This window comes from Eulemur rufifrons, chromosome 7 (genome assembly GCF_041146395.1).
Source record: "Eulemur rufifrons isolate Redbay chromosome 7, OSU_ERuf_1, whole genome shotgun sequence".
Taxonomy (NCBI): Eukaryota; Metazoa; Chordata; class Mammalia; order Primates; family Lemuridae; genus Eulemur; species Eulemur rufifrons.
The window spans coordinates 217,890,456-217,915,633 of record NC_090989.1 but is presented as its reverse complement, the minus strand read 5'-3'; the positions used below and the strand labels follow the sequence as shown (position 1 = coordinate 217,915,633).

Genomic DNA, 25,178 nt, shown 5'->3' with positions numbered 1-25,178 from the left:
CACACACACACCCCTACACACATATACACAAACACACACGCAATGGATTCCATATATACTGGATTGTGATGTAATCTTTATTTCTTACTCTGGGTTCTAGTCAGAAGAGTTTGACAATCATTATTATAGAGCTACGTCCAGAAAGTGAAGACTTTCTGACTCACTGTGAGCTATGCTATATCTACGCACTTCCTGGAATGGGAGCAACTTGTTAAGGTCAATTCCTGTCCATTGGCAGGGATATTTACTGTTCTACACATCGAGAAAACCACGTGCAATAAGAAACAAACATATAAAACAATAGCTGTCATCGCACCACAGTACATATTGTATCTTGGTTTAGGTTCTTAAACATATTCCTTCAATTTCTCTAAATCACTCCAGGAAGGATTTGTTGCATTCCATCTTTATGCTGTTACTTGCAAACCTTGGGAATAAATATAAAAAAGAAATTAATGGAGAATTCCAACTCTCATTTTAGTAAATCTTCACACCAACAACAAGAAATCTAAGGATGTTAAGATTATAAGGATTCTAGAGCCAAAAATGCTGGTTTCCTGTAAAACTAAATAGAGTCCAAGTCCCAGGTCTTTTCATCCTTGCACTAAATTTTAAGCCTACCTGAAAATATCAGATAGATATCCAATATCACTTGTAATTGGTAAATTAACCTCTTACTTCAGGGAATGAAATATTAATAGTTTGAGGACCAGAAGAAAATCACAAAGGGTGGCTGGCTGCAGTATAATTCTTGTTTTGGAGTGTTATCCTTGATGTGGGGAAAGAAGCATTATTACCTTTAAGCCTTTTTCTTAAACAAAGGAAGTCTAGCTAAATACTTGATTTACCTTAGGGATTCATTGATAAAGCTACCATATTCTTATTACATGGCTTATGATGGAGAACACACATTTTTTTTTAGTGTGATATTTCATCTTTGAAATATGTAAAATGTCAAAATGATTATACCTTTTGACCAAGTGCCACTTCTGAGAATTTACCCCCAGGAAATAATTCAAAAAGAAGAAAACCCACCACGCAAAGTGGCTCACATTTGTAATCCCAGAACTTTGGGAGGCCGAGGTGGGAGGATTGCTTGAGGCTATGGGGTCAAGACTAGCCTGGACAACATAACAAGACCTCGTCTCTACAAAATTTTTTTTAAAGAATTAGCTCATTTTGTATAGTCGCAGCTACTTGGGAAGCAGAGTCAAGAGGATTGATTGAACCCAGAAGTTCAGGGTTACAGTGAGCTATTAACACGCCACTGTACTCCAGCCTGGGTGACACAGTGAGACCCTGTTCCTTAAAAAAAAAAAAAAAAAGAAGAAAGCCAACAAACAATATGTGCAGATATTTAAACAGCATATTATTAATCAATGTGACACTTGTAACAACACTGAATATCCAACACTTGGGAAATGGTTAAGTGATCTCACGTTAATTTGGACTATTACATTAGATAATTATACTAAAGTATTATTTTATAACCAGACATACTTTAAATTCAATGTAAAAATACCAATAGAAAAACACAAACATTTGATGATTAGATTTTTATTTTGCAAATTCTTATTCCTTTGATTTGCAACTAGGCATGTGACATCTTTTGCACCAAAATATCAATGTCAAGTTTTATATTTTACTTAAATATTAAATGCTAATTAAAAAACAGAAATAGCATGGCTGATTAACCACACTGCCCTTGCAAAGGCTTATAAAAGACAGACCGATGTGAACAGCAAAAAGACTGGATGGGCACCCACTGAAATGTTAACGTCGATGATTGGTGGGAACACAGGTGATTATTTCCACTCTTTTGCTTTTATATTAAAATATCTTTATAATTAGTATGTTTATATATTGAGGTGACAATAAACATTTTAAAAAGGAGTTTGAACGTTCCTGGTGGCTAGATTGCTTTGTTATGGTGAGAACAGGTAATGATTAAATTTTGCCTTATGCTTTGGATTTAAATAAGGATTAAATTAAATGTATAACTCCATATCCTTACTCTCCTGGGTTGTTTATTGTTTCATTAAAAACTAAATTCAATGGCTATTATTAAAAAGACAAGAAATAATAGATGCTGGTGAGTATGTAGAGAAAAGGGAACTCTCATACATTGCTGGTGGGAAGGTAAGTTAGTACAACCATTAAGGAAAACAGTATGGAGATTTCTGAAAAAACAAAAACAAAAACAAAAAACCTATAACTACTATAAGACCAACCAATCCCACTACTGGGTATCCATCCAAAGGAAAAAAAATCAGTATATCAAAGGGATCCTGGCACTCAAATGTTTATTGCACTATTCATGATAGCAAAGGTATGAAATTAACCTAGGTGTCCATCAACAGATGAATAGATAAATAAAATGTGCCATATAATCACAATAAAATACTATTTGGCCATAAAAAAGAATAAAATCATGTCATTTATAGCAACATGGTTGGAACTGGAGGCCATTGTGTTAAGTGAAATAATCCAGGCATAGAAAGACAAATTCTGTATGTTCTCACTCATATGTGAGAGCTAAAAAAAACTTATCACGTGTAGATATAGAATAGAAGGATAAATACTAGAGGCTGGGAAGGGTGTGAGGGTGGGACAGGGAAATGAAGAGAGGTTGGTGAATGGGTACAAACTTACAGTTAGATAGAAGAAATAAGTTCTAATGTTTGATAGCAGATAGCAGACTAGGAGAGAACTTGAAATGTTACCAACACATACAAATGATAAATACTCAAGGTAATGGACACCCTAAATGCCCTGACTTGATCATTACACATTCTATGCATGTAGAAAGCACTCACATGCACCCCATAAATATATAAAATATTATGTATCAATAAAGAAAAAAAGTTAAATCCAATCTTTGTTTCCCTTTCATTATTACTTTATCACAATTATGATTTTATATACTTAGAATGAAAAATTACTGGGCCGGGCGCGGTGGCTCACGCCTGTAATCCTAGCACTCTGGGAGGCCGAGGTGGGAGGATCGTTTGAGCTCAGGAGTTTGAGACCAGCCTGAGCAAGAGCGAGACCCCATCTCTACTAAAAATAGAGAGAAATTATATGGACAGCTAAAATATATATATATACAGAAAAAATTAGCCGGGCATGGTGGTGCATGCCTGTAGTCCCAACTACTTGGGAGGCTGAGACAGGAGGATCCCTTGAGCTCAGGAGTTTGAGGTTGCTGTGAGCTAGGCTGACGCCACGGCACTCACTCTAGCCTGGGCAACAAAGTGAGACTCTGTCTCAAAAAAAAAAAAAAAAAAAAAAAAAAAAAAATTAGTTAAATAGATTCACGAGATATTATGAGAAAAGACTTGAACAGTAGGCACTTGAAACATCCGAAAGGCCTCCCCAGCTCACTCAGTGTCATACTAGGGTTAAACAAGGCTATGCTGAAGATTCCTCAGGCCAGCTTTGCCAGGATACTGTGGATGAAAGGACTAGGAAAGGTGATGGGTTACTAAAAATAACACAGTACTTTATGTAACTGCGTAAAACTAACAAATCTTGGAGGTGGGAAAAGCTGATCTGCTTCCGATTTTATGTCTCTTCTAATATTTCTGTTATTTTTGTTTTGTTTTGTTTTGTAACTTTATCCAGTATCTAGAACATAAGCAAGATATCCTTAAATGGCATAGTTGAATACTTCCTTACCCTCCTCTAGGCAAGGAAAGAGGAGGGCTGTCACACATACATGTAAATGTCTTTTCTTTGGGGCTTGCAGCACCCGTCAAAACATGTCAGCTGTTCCTGGACCTTGGAACAGATGGCCAGGCAGGATTAGAAATGGAACTGGATGCAGTTTACCTGAACTACATAACCAAGGCTCCTTTCATCTTTTTTAGCCAGGAGATCACAAGGCCAAACTCCAGGGTATGACTTAGTCACTAACGGAGAACTGGACCCTAGCACTGGCCATTACTGAGAAGACAGAGAAGTACAGGTGTCCAGCAGCTGAAACACCCCCAGAATCATCTCATTAGTGCCAAAAAGGGGAGCCAGTAACTCTCAGAGAAGTGGCTCTGGCTCATGTGCTATCATTTAGGATGGCTGCCCCTCTCCTCCCCCTCACAGCCTCTTATATCCACTCATGTCAGTGCTCTAAGCTTCATTACGGGAGGCCTGTCTTTCATCAGAGTAACAGATGGTGGGGGTGGGTGGGCATATATGGAAAGGATTATAAATTCCACTTGCAAGAAGAAATTTTAAAGTGGTTCTGAAATTTCTTCAAATGGGTTCATGCCTACAGGAAGGGCTGATCCTGAAATTATGAGTGTTTATCATCAATGACGTGCCTAGTTGGGCAGAGAGGAATTTATTGAAGATGTAAGGTAAGAATCTAATTCTTACTGAGAGGTGACATTTGGACTAGGGCAGTTGCTTCTCACCAGAACAACCGTACGAAATTCTTCACTGCTAGAGTGAGTCATACTGTCTTCTCTTGAGCCAGCTAATGATTGCATTTTGCTAGTGTTAGCCATGTAAATCCTTTTAATACAAATGGTTCAATTATAACAGCAGCTAAATCTATAGTTTTGTCCTTCCAACATGCTTTTTCATCCTCTTCCTTCTAGTTTCTAGCTCCTGCCTGCTTTCCCTTTGGGAAATGTTTTAAATCAGGAGGTCCTAGGTAGAGTATTTAATTAAAAGATACGGTACATGTTCTAGTCCTGGCCAATCAGAGTATGCCATCTCCCTAGCCATAGTGATTGGTTCAGTGAGTCACATGACCCAAGTAGGACCTATCAATGTCTTCTCTGGGACTTTTCATCTGGACTAAAACGGAAAACTGCTTCTTAAAAAACTGTTTAAAATAAATAATTTTAAACATGCAAAAGAAGTGAGAATACCATGAACCCCCTTATACTTAACACCCAATTCTAACATTTATCAACTCACAGACAATCTTGAAAAAGGATAAACTTTCTTTTTATACTGGGGCTGTTGGACCTAGGAGGAAGATGATGTTGCCAACAGACATTACATCTGTCCGTGGAGAGAGCCTGACTTCAGAATAAACCCAAACACAAAGCAGAACTGAGACAGAACCCTGAGCACCTTTATTTGAGCTCCTTACACCAATTGAGCCTGAAGCCACTGTCACTCCTATACTTTCTTTTTGCTTAAGGCAGATTTAGGTGGATTTCCATCACTTACAAAAAGTGTTATCCAATATGAAAACATTAAGAAACCATTCCATAAATAATTTTTTAAATATTGTGTTTATTTTTGAGCTATTTGGAAAAATAGAAATTTTATGGAAAATCTTTAAAGGAATAAAAGAAAAAAGTACTCCAGATGTATTAAAACAAAATCATCAGCATTTTAATATCACTATGCCCAAATGATAATTCCACTCCACTGGGGACAGCCATCCACTAAAGACTTTAAACTAAATAACATAAATATCCTTAAGAAATATAACAAAGGATAAATAGTTTCACCCCCAAAAACCTAACAGGCTGGACACACTGGCTCACACTTATAATCCCAGAACTTTGGAAAGCCAAGGTGGAAGGCTTGATTGAGGCTAGGAGTTTAAGACCAGCCTAAGCAACATAGTGAGACTCCCATCTCTACAAAAAATAAAAAATTAGCCTGGCATGGTGGCATGTGCCTGTAGTACCAGCTACTTAGGAGGCTGAGGCAGGAGGATTGCTTGAGCCCAGGAGTTCAAGACTGCAGTGAGCTATTAACATGATGACACTCCAGCCTAGCCAAAAGAGTGAGACACTGTCTCAAACAACAACAACAAGAATTGACAAACAAAATAATCAAGTCTCCAAACCTACACAGAATTTCTGATTCTAAATTATCCTCAAAGCCAAGAATGAATGAATACAATCAGCCCTACATTAGCATTCTGGTATGCCATTCTTGGGCATGTAATGAACTATTTTACTCCTCTATCATCCACTTTGATAGCATAATACTTACACTTTTGCTTTGCTAGTTCTTGCATTATATCTTCATATACTTGTGAAAAGAGGTCTTCTTCAGATTTCGTTCCATCTAGGTAAACTGAGAATGGGAAAAGAGGGCAGTTCAAATGCTAACAGGCTTATGAACATAGGATGTTTACTTTGGCACCTGACATCTCTCACAAATGCCAACAGGTTTAACCAAAGAACTGAAGACCATACCTTAAAAGAAATTAATAGCAATAAAAGAAATAGATCACAGCCGGGTACAATAGGTCAAAAGTTTTTATTTGTTACAGATAAATCCACACTAGCTTATGTGACAATTATTTAAGTAAAAGAGAAAAGAAAAAAAAGAAAGAAAGAAAGGAGTTAAGTGGCACTGTGCATGTAGTACTTTAGGAGCACTGAAGAGGCGCTTGCTCAAGAGGGTCATGTAAGGGAGTAATTCTCTAACGTATGTATTAGGATCACTTGTGAAGCCTCTTAAACCATGTAGTGGTCTGGGCTCTGCGACGTATGTACTGAATCAGAATTCACCAGGCCCAGAAGATATGTATTTTTAATAAAACTGGCATAAGCAGCTTTAGAGAAAAAGTAGAAGTTATCTAGGTTAATGGAAGGAAAGGGATTTCTAGTTGGAAAACAACATGGTAGAGAGGTACGAGAGAACTTTGCCTGTTAATAAAAAGATGCATGGTTCGGAATGGCTAGAATGTGGGGGGCGGTCAGTGACAGGTGAGAAGTGAGATTTTGGACCAAGGCTGTGCCTTAGTCTTCAGAGGCCTTGAGTCCAGCTGTTTGGATGTTATCCCAAAGACATGGAGACCACTGAAGGTATTTAGCAGGGCAGGAACATGGTTATATTTGCATTTGGGTGAAAAGGGAGAGAAAGGCAGCAAGAGGACATCCCTGCAACCCATGGCCCACGCTGGGAGTGGTGCAGCCGGAACCAGAGCATTGGCCCAGGGGACGAACTCCGGTGCTTTCTGCTCGGCTCTGGCACAGCCACTTATCCGGCAGGTCAACAGGTTTCTGACAATATGGACACACCCCCTTTCCTGTGAAAAGTGTATGTCAGTTCTGCTGCTTCTGCTTTATCCAACAGACTTCTGCCATCTTCTCTGCACTGAAATCTATATTCCAGTCATCTGTTCTTAGTTCAAGCCACAGATCCAAATTGCTACATTATGTCTCCCAGCCACCTCAACGTCGTTAAGTGTAAAACAGACTTGCATTCCTTCCTTACAAATCTGCAACTCCTTCGCTTTTTCCTGTTTTCTGAAATAACACCTGTCAGTTGCTGAGGTGTCTGTCATCTTCCCGCCCCCTCTGTATCTATTCTATCACCCAGTTCTACTGAGTGCAAGCATCCAATATAACACCCTCTAAATCCATCCTCCACACAGCCAGAGGGAGCTTACCAGAACAAGAATTTGTATGAATCATGTCCTTGTTTAAACCTCTCCATAGAGAGCTTCCCTCTTCTCTTAGGATAATGACCAAAGTCTTTATCTGGCCTATTGGCCTTTTAGAGTCTGGACCCTGCCTATGTCACCAGCATCAATTCTCTCCCTTGGCTTCCCCTACCACAAAGCTTTCTCTACACCAGCTTTGTTTCAGGCACTGGTCATTCCTTCCTGCCCCCTGGCCTTTTTGTGTGTCCTACCCCATCTGGGGTGATCTTCCATCCCCCCAACCCACCTCCCTTTATTCAGTTGCACCCATCAAAGTTTGGTTTAAATGTGGCTTCCTCAAGGATGTCTTCCCCTACCACTGGGATTTGGGCAGTACCCTAGAGCTTAGTGTCACAGCACTTAACCACAGCTGGAAAGGACATGGTTGTGCAGCTAATGTCTATAATGCCTGTTTCCCTAATAGAATGTCACCTGCATGAGGGTAGGGGCTGGTTCTGCCTTACTCAACTAGTGAGCTCCAGGGCGGCACCTGGCACATGGAAGGCATCATCCAATGCTGGTGGAATAACTGTCCAGACCTTGACAAGAGCCACAGACAGAGAAACAGAGACCAGGAGAACCAGCTGTAAAGGGGAGCCCAGAGTGTTCTGCTTCAAGTATCCCTTTATAATCTTCTACATCTCCTTTCTTTTCTGTACTTTGAGATAAAAGACAAGCAAAAGGCTTTGAATGGGGGAAGAAAAGGCACTTACCAATTTCCCATGTGACGTTCTCCTCCATTTCTTGTCTGTGCTTTAGATACATGGGCCACACGTGGCCGTCAAAGTACCCTGGGGGGTCTGGAGGATTGTAGACCCTTGTACTATCAAAACACGTAGGAAACTTATTTTGACAGAAACACACAATTGATAAAGTAAAATAATAATGGTCAGCATAATGGGAAAATCACTCAGAGATTAAATCTAAATAGGATTAAGACTACATGTTCTAATTCAATGGCAGTTAGAAAGACAATAAAATGGACTTAGTTCTCTGATCCTAAAATTAACTTTGTAATGTCATTCATAAATATCTTTTACTTCTCTAGTGTTATAAAAGAATTGAGACAAATAGTATAAATAATGATAGAGATACTGACATGTTAGATTAAGCTTTAAACTAATTGATGTTCTTTGTAGCTGTAACAGAGTACAGAGCCACTAACTCAAAATTATAATCAACATGGGATTGCTTTGTTTTAAGCTTTAGGAGAAATAAGCCAAATAGCTAGATATAGGGCCCTTTTCTTAGAAAAATAATTTGCTAACAGTGGATGACCATTTATGGAAAAGGTTTTGTTCCTTGTATAAAAGAGTTAAAGTTTTCCTTGTTTGGAAAATGAGCTATACACATTGCTCAATAATGTTGCTTTCCTCATTTTTCCTAAATTTAGTCTTTTGAATTACAATCCACAAAGATAAATTTAAAACTTACCTCCTCCTCCTCTTACATTCTTCATATGGAATGGTCAGAAAATAGCTTCTATTCCATATAGTGGCAAGGGGCCTAAAATAACAGCATATTTAGTACACAAGATTTTTTTTTTCCCCCATTCATTCAGAGTCCATATTAGAGTAAAGATACTTACTTATAATTAAAGAGAAGAAAACCTTCGATGATTAGAATGGGAGTTTCCTCAGCATTTCCCCAGTCTGTTGATATCACAGAGTGTCTTGGATTTTCCATCCAGCAGGAAATGGCTGACATCATCTTTTCCATGTTAAGTGCTTCAAGCACTTCAAACAAACACACAAAAATATGAAATCAATACAACAAAAATTTTGTGATGTGACTTTTTATGATGAGCATATCCAGGGTTCTGTAAATGTATAAAATAACATCATTTTATTTACCCTTCGAAATACCTAGTAACAAATATTTTAGATAATAAATTAAAACTCTAATATTGATAAACTGGAATGCTTAAAACATTTTTATTGTGGAAAATTTTAAACATCTACAAAAGTAGAAAGTACACTGAACTCCCATGTTCCTATTACCAGTTTTGACAGTCATAAACTAATGGCTAACCTTGCTTCACTTATAACTTCTACTCTCTCCTGACTACACAAAAATTTAAAAATTTTGGAAGACAAATATCTATAGATAAGTTTGAAAGATAAATGACACACTGGGGAAAATATCTGTAATGTCTTTGGCAAAGAGTTCTTATAGATAAATAATAAAAAGCCTATATTATTTATCTTACAGATAAATATCTGTAATGTCTTTGGCAAAGAGTTCTTATAGATAAATAATAAAAAGTCTATATTATTTATCTTATAGATAAATAATAAATAATAAAAAATTTATAAAGAACACAAATATGTTATTTTCAAACTTAAAATGTGCATACTTTTTTGAGCTAACAATTGCAAATCTAGGAAAGTAGCCTATAACAGTGGTTCTCAAAGGGTGGTGGTACTTAGACCAGTAGGATCAGCATCACCTGGGAACTTGTCAGCAATGCAAACTCTCGGCCCCAGCCCAGAACTACTGAATCAAACCACCTGGGCTTAGAGGTATTTTTAGTGGAAGATTTTAAAATTATGATTAATTTATTTAATAGATATAGAACTATTAAGATTTTTTTCTTTGTTTTGGTGTTAGTTTCGGTAAATGACATCTTTCTAGAAAACTGTCAGTTTCATCTAAGTTTTCAAATTCATTTGAATAAAGTGTTTGTTTATGATATCCTCCTATCGCTTTAATGTCTATAGGATATATAGCGATATTACTTTTGTTGCCTTTGATATTTGTGATCTTTGCCTTCTCTGTTTTTTTCTTGATCAGTCTTGTTTAATGTATTTTTTTCTTGATCAGTTTTTTTTTAATCTGTTTGGGGATCACTCAGACTCTTGAAGTTTTACATCTTATGCCAAATTTGAGAAGTTTTCCAGCATTATTTCTTTGAATACTTTTTTAGTCCCATACTCTTTCTCCTGTCTTCCTGAGGCTCCAATGATATGGATATTAGAACTTTTGTTTCTGTTCCACACTTGTGTTCATTCCTTTTTTAGTCTATTTTCCTCTCTGTTGTTCAGATTGAGTAATTTCTGTTTTTCCATCTTCAAGTTCACTGTTTCTTTCCTCTGTCATATATATTCTGCTACTGAGCCTATCCAGTGAGTTTTAACATTTTGGTTATTGTATTTTTTCAGTTCTGAAATTTCCATTTGGTTCTTTTTTCACATCTTATACTTTTTTAATGGGGTTTTCTAATTTTTCATGTATTTCAAGCATGTTTGCAATTGCTTGTTGAAGCCTTTTTATAATGCTGCTTTAAAATTCTTGTCAGGTAATTTTGACATCTATGTCATCATGGTATTGGTGCCTATTGACTGTTTTTTCTCATTCGAGTTAGATTTCCTGGTTCTTGGTATGACAAGTGGTTTGTGTCCTGGAAATTTCAGGTGTTGTGTTATGAGATTCTGGATCCTATTTAATGTTTTTTTTTTGCCGGCAGCCACCCTGTTGAGGTGTAGTGTGCAGGTTTGGGGGAGGGGTGGATTTTCAGCTTCCTGCTGGGCCTGCTGATGAAGGGAGGTTCCTTGGGGTAAAGGGAGAAAGCAGAGTCCAGTTCAGCTTCATTGCTGCAAGGTGAGCGTAGAAGTCCAGTTTTCCACTAGGTCCTGCTCACAGGAGCTGACACTACCAGAGTGAGGAAGGTGGAGAGCCGAACTGCTTTGCTGCACACTGCCTCACTCTGCTTCTGTGTTGCCAGCTGGGGGTGAAAGTTCAGTTCCCTGCTCGGCTCCTCTGATACAAACCCTGTGGGTGGTGTGGAGTGCCAACTCACCCTGCCTTGCTGATGCTGGGTGGATCTGGAAGTCTAGCTCCCCATTAGGCTCTGCTAACACCATGAGGGGAGGAGAAGTTTTTCTTCTTGTGTTTGGCTTAGAGTAGGCTGGACATTATCAAAAAGGTTTTCTATTCTGCTAGGCCACCCTTTTCCTGGTCCTTTGATTACAGAGAACAGGTTTCTTGGTGCTTCTTCTGTCTGTGCCTATTGATGGTTCCATGTTGTGCACTTCTCTGGCATCTCATCCTGGATACACAGGAGACAATGAGAAAACCCAAGGAGCTCATGGCCATGTCATCCCTGAAGTCCCTAAGTCCCTAGCCAGCTTGCCCTCTTCATCGTTCAGTCTTCCCTTGTCTGTTCTATTAAGTCCAGGGTTTGTAGTTGTAAGAGGGAGGACCAGAGAGGAATGGGGCTAATCCATCTTGGCTGGAACCAGGAGTCCTACTAGTTTTTATATAGTTTTGTTATGATTCAGTTAAAAATATTTTCTTATTGTAATTTATCTTTTGACTCATGGAATATATAAGTTCTGCTTAAGATAAAATGATGTTTGAGATTTGCTGCTAAAAATACAGAAAGGCCATGTGCAGTGGCTCATACCTGTAATCCTAGCACTTTGAGAGGCTAAGGCAGGAGAATTGCTTGAGGCCAGGAGTTCAAGACCAGCCTGGGCTACATAGCGAGACCCCATCTCTATAAAAATTTAAAAAATAGCTGGTGGTGGTGCATGCCTGTAGTCCCAGCTACTCAGGAGGCTGAGGCAGGTAGATCGCTTGAGCCCAGGAGTTGGAGGCTGCAGTAAGTTATGATGATGCCACTGCACTCCAGCCTGGGCAACAGAATGAGATTCTGTTTCAAAAGAAAAAAAAATACAGAAGGAGAAAGTGAGTGAGGGTATACCTAAAATATAATTGGCCAAGAGTTCATCATTATTAAAACTGGACGGTAAAACCATGAGAGAGTCCATTATAGTTTTCTAGCTACTTTTGCATATATTTGAAATCTTCCACTAGAAAAAGATTTAAAAGATCAGAAAGAATGGTACTGCTTAATTTTCAAACAGTTGGAATTTTCTATTTACCCTTTTGTTATTGATTTCTAATTCAGTTCATTGTGATTAGAGGATATCTTTGTATTAATATTACTTTAATCCATTAAAAATTTATTAGGACTTGCTCCATGCCCTTGCTTATATGGTCTATTTGGGATAATGTACCATGTACTCTTGAGAAAAAGTGTGTATTCTGCTGTTGCTGGGGTGCATGTTCTATATATGTCAATTTGGTCAAGTTTGTTAATGTTATATCATTAGTAATTTTTATCTGCTAGTTCCATTAGTTACCATTATGGGTTGAATTATGTCCCCCTAAAATTCATATGTTAAAGTCCTAAACCCTAATAGCTCAGAATGTGACCTTATTGGGAAATACAGTTATTGCAGATGTAATTAGTTAAGATGAGGTCATCCTGGAGTAGGGCATGCCCTAATCTAACACGACTCACAAAAGGGGAAAATGTGGACACAGACACACACAGGGAGAACACCATGAGAGGATGAAGCCAAGGCGTGCCCAAGACTGCAGCATACCAGCAGCAGCCAGGAGAGAGGCATGAACAGAGTCTCCAGCACAGCCCTCAGAAGGAACCAAGCCAGCAGATGATTTGATCTTGGAATTCTAGCCTCTGGAATTGTGAGAAAAGAAGTTTCTGTTGTTTAAGCAATCCAGTCTGTGTTACTTTGTTATGCTAACCCTAGCAAACTAATAACACAAAGGAAGTTGTGTTAAAATCTTCCACACTAATTGTGGATTTGCCTATTTCTCCTCTTAGTTCTGTCAGCTTTTACTTAATGTATTCTCATGTTATGGTATTGGGTGCATACTAATTTTAGATTGTTTTCCTGTTGAAATAACCCATTTATCCCACTTTATCTCTAGCAATACTCTGCCTTAAAGCTTATTAAAGTACATCTGGTATTATTATAGCTAGTAGAGTTATACCAGTTTTCTTTCAGTAGGTGTCTCCATAGTATATCTTTCTCTAGCTTTTTACTGCCTATCTTTCTACATCCTCATATGTAAATCTCTTTTCGTTTTCTTTTTTTCTGTTTTTTTGAGACAGACAGAGTCTCACTCTGTTGCCCTGAGTAGAGTGCCATGGCGTCAGCCTAGCTCACAGCAACCTCAAACCCCTGGGCTCAGATGATCCTCCTGCCTCAGCCTCCTGAGTAGCTGGGACTACAGATGCAGGCCACCATGCCCAGCTAATTTTTCTATGTTTAGTAGAGATGGGGTCTTGCTCTTGCTCAGGCTGGTCTCGAACTCCTGACCTCAAGCAATCCTCCCACCTTGGCCTCCCACGGTGCTAGGATTACAGGCGTGAGCTACTGCGTACAGCCAAGTCTATCTCTTTTGAGGAGCTTATGTTGGCTTTAAAAAAAAAAAAAATGCAGCCTGACAATCCTTGGGGAATCGTAGTTCCTTTAACTTAATGCAGCTACTGATATATTTGGGTTTAAAATTATCATTTCACTACTATTTTCTATTTGTCCATCATCCTTTGATTTTCTATTTCTCTGTTTTGGACTTTTTTGTATTTATCAACTATATATTTTTTTTTTCTATCAACTGTATTGTAATGATTTTATCTATTTCCTCTATAAACCTGATAGTTATACATTTTTAAACTATTCTACTAATGGTTATAAAGATTTCAGTATCACCTTGACTTACCTTAAATTTGTACATTTACCTGAATAGTTCAAATTTTTCCTTAAGATATATACCTAGATGCGTGATACATGACCTCATGGTATGAACATTTTAAGGTCTTTGGGACATATGATCAACCTCCCTTCTAAAAAGGTAGATCAGTTTATACTTCCATCTAAAGAGTAGGAGAGTTATTGTTTTCTTGAGCCCATGACAGCATTAGATAATTATCATTGCTTTAAAAATCTTTGTTGGTAAGTGGGGAAAAAAAGTAATTTGCAATTCTTCCAGGTTGACTCTTCATTGTACATTTATTAATGAAACAACCTACTGCTTCTGTGAATAGTTTATTCATATCCTTAGACAGTTTTTCTAATGGGATATTAGTTTTTCTTACCAGTGTGCAGGAATTCATTAAAAAGCAGGAATAACAGGCCAGATACAGTGGCTCACACCTATAAATCTAGCACTTTGGGAGGCCAAAGTAGGATTGCTTGAGGCCAGGAGTTCAAGACCAGACTGAGTAACATAGTGAGACCCTGTCTCCAAAAACGTAAAAAACTTAGCTGGGCGTAGGGGTGCAAGCCTGTAGTCCCAGCTACTCAGGAGGCTGAGGCAGAACTGCTTCAGCCCAGGAGTTTGCGGCTGTAGTGAGCTATGATGATGCCAATTGTACTCAAGGTGATAGAGTGATTAGTATGTAATTAATTAAGATGAGGTCATAAAAAAAAAGTAGGAATAATAGCTCTTTGAAATTATTGAAAACAGGTTTTCCTGGTTTCTCTCTTACTTCGTAATAATTTTTCTCACTGGCCTTCGGACAAGAGGAAGAGAATTAAAAAAAATATCCTGGCTGCAGCTAAAAACACAAGAACACAGAGTGAGTCAAGAATACTGCCTGGCTTAAAACTATCATGTGTCTGTAAGAAATGATTATATAACATTTTTCTAAAGGGTTATCAAAGTTAAAAATAAAGAATATACTCTCTGACATTTTAAGAGAGCTCTTTCTGTTGCTACTTTACATAAGTACTCAATGATCATCTTGTTAATTATAAAAGTTAATAAGATCATTAAATATAACATTGTTTATTAGCATGATATTCTCTATAGGAAAATAAATGCTTTTGATGGACTTTAATCCTTTGGCTTCAAAACACTGCCAGCTTGGGGTAAAGGAATGAGATGAATCCATCTAAAATATATTCACAGACCTTTCAGAGCAGTGAAAAGACAAAAACAAAACAAAACAAAACAGCTGTCCACTACTTTGGCCACCAGGAAGGAAAGTTGAGTGGACGAGAGCTTAGAGGTTGCTCTAGGCAAGATTCTCCCACGGGGTGGGATTGCAGGTGGTAAGTACAGTTACGTTATGTGTGTCCAGGGCAGGAATGAACAGAGGGACAGTGAACCTATCTTGTCCCAGCTTCAGAAGAAAAATCTATCACTCCAATGTTTTCAGTTTTAAATATAAAACTGGGAAAAGGATTGCATTTCTTTAAATAATTCAGCATAAATCAGTTCACCATAAATCCGAAACCTACAAAGACAGGTTTAAAGTATAGCAATATTTAAACACATTTTAAGACTGTCTTCATAGAGAGTGAAGTTCTTTGAGTTTCAAAAAGAAAATGAACAAAAAGCACATAATGTTTTACAAGCTAATCTACTTACCATCATACTGCAAAAATCCATTTTCATCTGTCTCTATCTCAGACTGTGGCTGGAAAAATAATAAAGTACCCATTAAAATAATGTGTAGGGTAGAAATAATGCAATTATAGACTAAAGAGGAGATAAGCCTTTAATAAATGCTTGGGTGATGATAAATAAAAGCAAAGATCAGCACCCGGAGAGGGTGCCATCTGGTGGATGAATGACACTATTGCACCGAGCCTACCTTCAGCATAAAAGCTACATTCAATTAATTTTGTCATTAAACATTTTTATGTTAAATAAATGATCTAAGAAGTTTTATAGATACCTTGAAAAAGTCATCCTGAGATATGACACTGCAATTTGGTAGGCGTTTCTGCAAATTCTTAGCCAGTGTTGTCTTTCCACCATTTGTCACACTAAACCAAAGAATAAACCAGAAAATACCAAGAAGGAAAATGCATTAAAAAACATAAAATACTTTAAAATGATCTTTTAAAAATAAGTACTTAAAGCAATATTTACTTAAGAAAAAAGTGATTTTTTTTCACAGATATTGCTTTTTCTGTTGGCAAAACCATGGGCATTGGCAGATGTGATGTACCAAATGATAAGAAATAAGCTGGGAAGGATGGAGGAGAAAGGCAATTAACTATTGCGCAAGTGATCTGGGCAATGCTAAGACTTAAAAATACAGACACTGTGTTGGAAGCAAAGTAATTTTTGTCTATGGCAAAATATTCACAAGGTTGCTATGCAACACAGAGATTATGAGTAGCACATTTTAGTCCAAGTGTGTAAAACTGCACATGGTCATTGTGATTTTGTTCCAGTGTGTAGTGCAAAAGACAGAGTGGCTTATTACAGGCCTACCATGAAATCCCTTCTCTGTGATGCCTCCTTTTCCCCATCTCTGTTCACCTTGCGGGGTAGGTGGGGGGCTCTTTGTAGGTTGTCACATCAGGTCAGTTATTTGTCCCTCCTGGCTGGACTGAGAATGGGCAGCGAACTCCTCGGTATGTCTACTTTCCCAGCACCCAGGATCCAGCATCGCACCCAGGAGGCACTTCTCTATCCAGTCATTCACTCACAGAGTGTTTTAACCTGGCTTAGGCACCTTCAGCGTGTCTGTGGACAGAACTCAGGGTCTTTGTGAACTTGAATGGGAAAGAAATTATATTTTTAGTTTCAGTAAATTCTAACAAAAATTTAGAATTTCTTTTAATTATAAATGTAAGGAATCTAAGTACCTGTGACTTGTCACCAAGAGAAATTACAGATACTCTCTTTTTTTAGAGCACCTAGAGTTTATTTATTTATTGTACTTTATTAAAATTTTTTTTATTTGTATATATTCCTGGGGTACAAGTGCAATTTTGTTCCATTGATATATTACACTGTGGAGAAGTCAGGGCCTTCAGTGCATCAGCACTGGAACAACACACATCGTACCCACCAAGCAACCTCCCACCACATCATCCACCGTCCTTCCACTCCTCACCCTCATAGATATTTTCATATTATGTTATAGTTGGGGTAGATATCTTGGAGTATTATTGATGCTCATTATTTTTAGACCCACCAGGGGGTATTGTTATTTAATATGTTAACAAAGAAGTGTATGTATCACGATGTCATAAATTTGACTTTTAAAATATTTTATAACTGTATTTCAATAGAACTGATTTCCTTTGTATTTCTGTATTTTATTTTGTGCATTTAAAGCCTTTATTCTGGGCCAGGCACAGTGGCTCATGCCTGTAATCCCAGCACTTTGGGAGGCTGAGGCAGGAGGATCAATTGAGGCCAAGGAGGTCAAGACCAGTCTGAGCAACATGGGAAGATCCCATCTCTACAAAAAAATAAAAAATTAGCCTGGCGTGGTGGTGTGCACCTGTGGTCCCAGTAACTTGGGGGGCCAAGGCAGGAGGATCGCTTGAGCCCAGAAGTTCAAGGTTGCAGTGAGCTATGATTGTGTCACTGCACTCCAGCCTAAGAGACAGAGTGAGGCCCTTTCTCTAAACAAAACAAAACAAAACAAAACAAAACAAAAACCCACCACCATCACTCTGAGGAAGTCAAGACTTCACTACATCACCAAATGTCCACAGCACAAAAGAACTCCTGACTATACATCTATTTGCCAGAACCTGTGTTTAATCCCAGAGGAGATCAATTCCAAAATGTTTATAATCCAGAAAAGGGAAAATGAAGTAATAGTTATTCATCAAAATAGCTTGTTGCATATAATTCAATCATTGCCTAAATATCTTATGCCTACAAAGTAGAAGAACTTGGTTAAGGAGATTTTTTGTTTAACCTTATAATACATAGTTGGGTAGGGTATGGGCAATCTCTTTAAAAACAAGGAAAAGTGGGTGGGCGTTACCCTATGTATTGAGAAAATGTTATGACATTTTTCCTCTTTAACAAAAATGTCTGTAAACCATACTGAATGTCCATAGTTCAGAAACTGAGTTTTGGTTTAAAATAGATGGTAAACGGGTAACTTTATTACGATACATGCAATCTGGCTAGAAAATGTGTTTTTCTAGACTTATCTCTTTGTTAAGATCCTGCAGTCTAACCAATACTACTAATGAGATCCCTTCTCACTGACTCAGCTGGAGCCAATGAGAAATAAGCCCCCCATTTTTGCACAAGCCTTGGAGATGGACCAGTCTAGGTCATAGGGAGGAGAGGGGAGAGAAGGTACTAAACAAGTTGGAACCTAGGACTCAAACTTGAAATGCAATCGTCCTGGTCAGGTAACAGCTTAGGAATCAGCCTTCCTCCAGGCATGCCCACAACCTCCTTCGCATGTGCTATCCAAATGGAGGTGAAGAGTGCTCAGACATGTTCTATCTAGGATCTGACTACTTGGATCTATCTTTGGTGTCACTCTTTTCTTTCTTCACAACATCCAAATAAATGCACAACTCCTGGCCCACTTATTTTTTATGTGCCAGGTAACAAGAGGGCTCATTGTATTTGGAACATGACAGTGGGCTAGGGAGAAGTGACAAAAGTTGTCTGTAATTACTCAAACAAGTGGAGAATCCCTTCTGTAACAGGTAGATATTAATATTCCCATTTTCCAGTTGAGGAAATCAAGGATTGAGAAGTTATATACTAGTGAAACTTGCCCAAGGTAACAACTAACGAGTAATGGAGATGGGATACAAAGTCTAACTCCAGCATGGATCTTAAACTTTTTTACATCGTGGAACTTTGTGAGAATCTGATGAAGTTATAAGTCCTTTCCCTAGAAAAATGAACATCTTCACACATGTGTTAAATTTTCAAGAGGTTCATGGATGCCCCCCGAATTCCTTCAGAACCCTTACTATTCCCTGCAGTCTTGCTTCATAGGGCAGCACATGAAATATACAAGAAAGAACAGTGGGTTTGCAGGAAGGATGCAAGGCAGGAACAGTAGTCACTGTAGGTGAGTCTGGCAAGGGCTTCACAGAAGCAGCAGCACTGAAATGAAATCATGACACTTGCTGAAGAAGAGACAGTGGAAAGGAGGCTTTCTTAGGGAGTTATGATGGTACCTTGTGAATGTGGCAAGAAGGGGGATGAGGCAGGTTTCTAGCTGGAGGGCACTGTGTTGGAACATTGAGGAGAGGGAAATCTTATTTACACACATAAGAATAACAGCTGGATTGGACCCTGCCATGGACTTCGTATAATAGTTGCCTCCCCAGGTTGCCTTTTGGTCCCACTCTCCACTCCAGAACAGCACCTGCCAGCCTAAACCAATAATGTAATCCCATCCCTACCACCATAGTGACTCAGGGTATGTGAAGTGAGCTGGTCCAGTCAAAGGGAGACCCGTGACCTAGGGGAAGAGAAGCACCCCTCCCCCGTCACAAGCGGCTGCGTGGATGAATCCAAATGAAGGAAAACACAGAGGAGAAAGAAACCGTCTTTGGCAATACCACTGAGCTCCTGTATCAAACCTTTCCTGCAGCCTGCCTACCCCTCAACTGAATGAATTTCCTTTATTATGTATGGATGACCCTCATATACCATGATATTCAGATTTCATTCTAGATAATTGGGAACCATCGAGTATCATTCACCAGGCAGCGAAAAAATTAAAACATTGTGTCTGAAGATTAAAGTGGCAGAGGTGTGTAGGAAAGATTAGGAGGCAGAGACTAGAATTAGGAAATGACGGCCTGAATTAGGACGGTGAGTGTGAAAAGGAAGGGAAGGACAAGAGAAGTACTACAGAGAAAAACTGAACTTCAGTTCTGATTAGATGGGAGGCGAGGCGAGGCGAGGCAGAGCTCTCACATTTAGTTCACTCAATTTCACTTCTAATGGATGACTTGGTATAGCAATGTAATAATAACACAACGGTCTCCCCAGAATTATAAACTTTTAATTTTAATAACTTCAAATATTTTATTAATTGGGCCATATATAATATGAATGTGCACAGAAGAAAGACGAACATGATAGCAAAACAAATAATGTCTTCTATAGTTGTTGATGTCTTATTTCCATGCCTGCCTCTGGCAGCATAGGTAGGATGACCTTATAATTTAGAGCTTTTAAGAGGGAGGGGGCACATGATGAAGAATTATGCCAGGGTACCTGGGACATACGGCCACCCAAAGTAGGACAGAAAAGAAATGGAGGTGAGGTCGTTCTGTACTCCACATGCACGAAGCTGGGCATAACAGGAGAGATATGACAGATCTTCTCCTACGTCACGCAGGAGGAGCAGCCACACGGGGAATGATATATCACCCTGAACCAAAGTAGTGCCAACCAGGTCTTGCCTCTGATGTTGGCTCCAGAAAAATAAATGGAAAAGTAGGCAAACGTTGTTGACTGACTCTTCTATTTCTCTGTTTATAGGAAAGTCTTCCATGTCCTGTTGGCATTTCCATAGCCAGGACTCTGTTGGTTTTGGATTCCACAGTGGCCTGCTCTTCCCCAGGACTCTGGAATCCCCGCTGCTTCTCCTTCCCCTATCCCAGCCACATGAAAACACCATTTGGACATCCTGGTATTTTGACCAGCTTGCTTATAGCAAAATTACTCACCCACTGATTCCAATGGTAAATGTTTTCATAATTAGCTTTGAAAATCACGTCTTCCTAATATTTCCTGAAATAAAAAAAAAAAATCAAATGTGTACCATTTAGATGTCTAGAGAGAAGTGAGAGAGTCAGTTCTAAATTACGAGCGCCAGCTGGGAGGAAAAGATGGCAGCAATCTCTTGGCTACCCCAGCCCTGCATTACCTGTATTTCCTAAGTGAGCTTCCCACGGCCACTGTAGCTGGTGCATGCTCAGGGCCTGTCAGCCAATGTCAGGAGAGCTGAAAGAGCCCTCATGGCCAAGCACACACCCTTGAACATCTCTCTATTTTCCAGGGTGTGGAAGAGTTGCTAAGCCATAGTATGGTCTATGAAGTTGAAGTTTCACCCTCCCCGTAGCCAGGTTACCTTCCACCTGCATGATTCAATCCCCTGGGTATGACCTAGTACTGTCTTGGCAGGGATCCCTTTGGGCAGGCCTCTCTTTTTCCCCTTGTGGTAGAGGGAGAAAGTCGCTGCTGGCCAGGGTCAAAAAGAAGCTAATGCCCTTCAAGGGCACTATTTCCTCACCCAAAAGCCTAGGTCTAGGGCCCAACTAGGTAAATTTTTTGGACACAGGCCAAACAGTAAATATTTGAGGCTCCGTGGGGCAAGAGGCAAAATCTGGGTTATTATGTAGGGACTTACATAACAAGAAGAAAAACAAATTTTCACAAAATTTTTTATGAAATTCAAAATATAATCATAATTCATTTTTTTTTTACAGGCCTACTATGACATACAGATTTACTAATGACAAGAATGGAATTCCTTTTTTATTGGGCTAACATTTCCCTTAACTGGATTTCAAAGCTTATCTTTTCTATCATGAAACCAACTGCAAATGTTCAGGCAGAAGGTCAGGTTTAAGCCACAGGCTGTTTTGTTGACTCCTAATCCAAGGGATGGAGGGCAGTTTCATACCCCTAGGGTTCACCAAAGCAGTCCTTGGATATTACAATGGACCATTTTCAGCTCTAAGTGAAAAAGTGAAGCGCAGCTGGAGGGAAGCTCAGAATAGTGGTTCCTGAAGGTCGTCTATGACAGCTGCTCCTTATTGCTGTGTGCGCAGGGTGGGTGGTCAGGGACCTCAGCTGTGCAGCAGGCCGGTGAGGGGCTCTGAGCTGGAGCCCCCCAGCAGTGCTCCCATCCTGATCTGTGCCCATGCTCCCCTGGGGGAGAGGTGTGGAGAAGACCCAAGTGGGGAGAGGGTTGTTGTTCCCTGGCTTCTTCTCCCTTATCCAGAATATTCCACACTGAGTACAATTGCTTAAGGTTGGGTTCCACTTTCATTAACAAGCCTATATGAGACAAGAATTCAATAATAACTGTGATAAAAATAACACAGCAGAACAAGTTGGACATTTGAGTTTCACCCAGAATTACACTGTTGAATATGTATCTCAATTCAAATTGCCATGGCATATCAAGGGAAAAATTGCAGACAATGAATATTGTAAAATAAATTTTTATGTTGCAATTTTTCTGCTTTTTAGTTTTATTTTACCCTATTCTTAGTTTTGATATGTCAGTGCAAGGCTGACAACTATCCTGTTTTGGGGAAGGGAGAGGCTACCCTTTATCCTGAGGTGGTATCATTCTTACTATTTTGGTGATAAAATATGAAATTATGTTGTCAGTAGATGGATGTCCTCACTTGGTTGAATAAAAATTCATAAGCCTTTGTCATTTTTTGTCCCCACCTTGCTTATTTTTGGATACCTTGTTGAAGCATAAATTTTCAAACTTGGAGAAGTATATAGCTTTAGAGATCATTTAGTACACCCCTTCATTTTGCAGAAGTGGAAACTGGCCCAGACAATGGATGACGTGCTCAAGGTCACACAGCTAGTGCATTGGAAAAGCCAGAAATGAAACTAAACCAATTAACATCTTTGCATCACTCCAAGCTGCTAAAAAGCACTTTATTACTAAGAGCAAAGAAGGAATGTTGCACATGTGCTAGCTTAATTGTCAGGCTCTGATGTATAATTGATGTCATTCTTATTGATGTATTATTGATGGGGCATATATTTGCTGTGCATACTGAAAAGAAAGGACTACTGGTCCCCGTTCTAATTGCCACATCTGTGCATACATGTGTGGCTACTGCATCCAATACGTAGCAAGCAAATAACAAGTGAGCATGGCTGTAGCACTGGAAATAGGTTTGAAGGAGTTATTTTTGTGGTAACTCTAGCAATTCAGAAACCTGGAGTGAGATAAAAGTAAACCTACTTATAAAATCCCCTGGGCATGGGAGGGAAATCCCGCAGTGAAATTAAAGTTTTTACCAAAACAGGAACCCCCAACTCTGCATTAGCTAGCAATCTGGGCTTATCCACAGCAGCGTCTGGGTAAACGTTGGGCGTACAACCATTATCAAGGAGCAGGTGACAATGTGATAGAAGGGGTGGGAAACTGGGACATGCAGAAACAAGACAGGTGGCTGGGCTGAGTGGCTAGGGTGGAGTTGGGGGTGGGCCTAGCAATCTCTGAAGCCATTTAGTTCAAAAACAGTGTTGATGCACAGGGCAGCTTCAGGTGAACTCCAAGTTCAGGCCCGGCATTGTCCCCTTCCACATCACTTTCTACTATTCCATTGCCTATTGCCCTCTTTAAGAACTGTTAAAAATTAAAGTTAAAAATCTTGTAATCAAGAGTTGCCAGGTTCTAAACGTATGCAGCAGCAGACTTCATGAAGCAAGTACAAGCTCAATCAACTACAAACTGTAAATCATTTGATGACTCCAGAGAGACAACCCTTTGAACTTTCTGGCCTCATTATTTCAGGGCATCCTATCACTAGGAATATACCCACTTTCAATCTCATGGAATATTTATGTAGTTTATCCTCCCAGTGTGTGCAAAGCTTTCCTGGACAGAGAGCATTTGCATAGGGGAAGGAGAACAGACTAGGATAGCCAAGAGTAACCCCAATATGACTAAGTTTTATTTCTTATAATTTTTTTACCCTACGTAAAATGTTGAGTTTTTTCATAATTCTTATGAGTTTACTGTGTTTAATCCATTTCACTACTAAACATGGTATATTCTGGCTTTGACACTGCTGAATGGTCAAAAGTGACAGGTGCAGAATCAGTAGACTGTAAGGAAGATAGCGACTGCCCAACGCAAACGGTCTCAAAGAGGACAAAGTGGTGTGCTTTTCAAACGCGTGCAAAGGGCAGTCTGACGTGAAAAAGAATAAAATGTTTTCAGGACTTTTCACTTATTTATTTTATTCAACAAATATTTTGATTATCTGGTTCCACGTGATAGGGCAGTCTTTTCCTACTATTGTTTAAACTTTGCTCTCTTTTGGTACGCTGAAATTTCCCAAAGTTGAAGCTTCTGAAAATGCAACTCATGCCCCTCCCCTGTTGGAAACACTCTCATCTTTTACCAATCCCTGGTAGAAATTCTTAAGTTTCATTTTATGTAGGTTCACATGTAAATGGTCATTTCCTCTCAATTTTCCTTTCCCCAAATAGACAACCGGTTTACAATACTGGCTATGCTATTTTGAACTTATGCCACTGCCTTCCTTGTACGCTCTAGCTCTCGCCTCCCACAGGAGATTCAATCTGCTACATCAGGAGCTGACAGATTTTTTTCTGCAAAGTGCTAAATAGTAAATGTTTTAGGTTTAGCCGGCAGCTACCCAACCCTGAGGTAGTAATGCGAAAGGGGCCACAGACATAGCATAAGCAAATGAGCGTGGCTGTGTGCCAATAAAACTTTATGGACACTGAAATCTAAATTCCACGTAATTTTCACGTGCCACAAAATATCATTTTTTCTTTTGATTCTTTTTCAGCCATTAAAAACTGTGAAAACCATTCTTAGCAGGCCGTAGTGTATCCACTCCAATGTTAGGGGAATGAGACTGTCTTGTGGTGACCAAGATCTGATCCTGTCCCTGGTGACCTCTCCCAACACCTGTTTGGTCTCTTGGAGGTAGCACTCCCGTTTTAAGGATTATTACCGGGCGTTAGAGCACTACGCCACCATGAGCACATGTCCTCCTCGGCAGGCCATGTATCAGCTCGGTTAGGGGGGCAAGAGTCCCCACGGGGTTTTCAAGACGCAACCAGGTTCCGGGCTCCTGCACAGGAACACTCTGGAAACACCTCCAGGCTCCAGCGAGGCGGCGCGGCGGGGGCAGGCAGGTACTCACCTGGCGCCAGTTCCAGTCCTCTCAAGCAAAGCGGCAGAGGCGATGGCCACGCGCGCGACTGTCACTAACCCTCCGCGACCCGCTGCTCGCTAACCGAGAAGCTTACAGCCCTTTACCCCGCGCCCTCCTGGGTCAGAGCCGGGCCAGGTAGACGTGGCCACCAGGAGACTCCTTCCCACCCGGGCCGGACCCCGAGCCGTGATCCAGCCCCCGTTGGGGCGGGGCTCCGGCGAGCGAGGCCTCGCGCGCGCGCGCGCCCCTGTGCGGCTCCAGCCTTTTCCCGTCGGGGACGCGCGCGGCCTGGCCGGCCCTGGCGCGTGCCCGCG

The 25,178-nt window shown here is 39.8% G+C and overlaps 1 protein-coding gene across 5 annotated transcripts; it reads right to left on the bottom strand.

Annotated features, from left to right (window-relative positions):
- NMRK1 (nicotinamide riboside kinase 1) lies at positions 1-25,067 on the bottom strand. Of its 5 annotated transcripts, none has more exons than XM_069474110.1 (9): positions 24,853-25,067; positions 20,638-20,701; positions 15,903-15,993; positions 15,593-15,641; positions 8,991-9,138; positions 8,837-8,908; positions 8,116-8,225; positions 5,962-6,045; positions 1-427 (listed from the first exon to the last, which is right to left on the bottom strand). In XM_069474110.1, exons 2-9 carry the CDS (start codon positions 20,664-20,666, stop codon positions 408-410), a joined length of 603 nt encoding a protein of 200 aa, XP_069330211.1. In that variant the 5' UTR covers positions 20,667-20,701; positions 24,853-25,067; the 3' UTR covers positions 1-407. The 5 variants fall into 5 exon arrangements, with proteins under 5 accessions (XP_069330211.1, XP_069330209.1, XP_069330210.1 ...); XM_069474108.1 differs by lacking the exon at positions 24,853-25,067 and adding an exon at positions 16,448-16,731; XM_069474109.1 differs by lacking the exon at positions 24,853-25,067 and adding an exon at positions 16,448-16,702 and having other exon boundaries at positions 20,638-20,683.
- Between the last annotated feature and the right edge of the window lie 111 nt (positions 25,068-25,178).

Coding starts and splice junctions, on each gene's coding strand:
- NMRK1 (XM_069474108.1), bottom strand. CDS start 16,485: ATGGGGAAAAGGAGGCATCACAGAGAAGGGATTTCATG. Junction 8,909..8,990: donor TTTCTTCTCTTTAATTATAA/GTAAGTATCTTT, acceptor CTGTTATTTTAG/GCCCCTTGCCACTATATGGA. Junction 8,226..8,836: donor GAATGTAAGAGGAGGAGGAG/GTAAGTTTTAAA, acceptor GTGTTTTGATAG/TACAAGGGTCTACAATCCTC.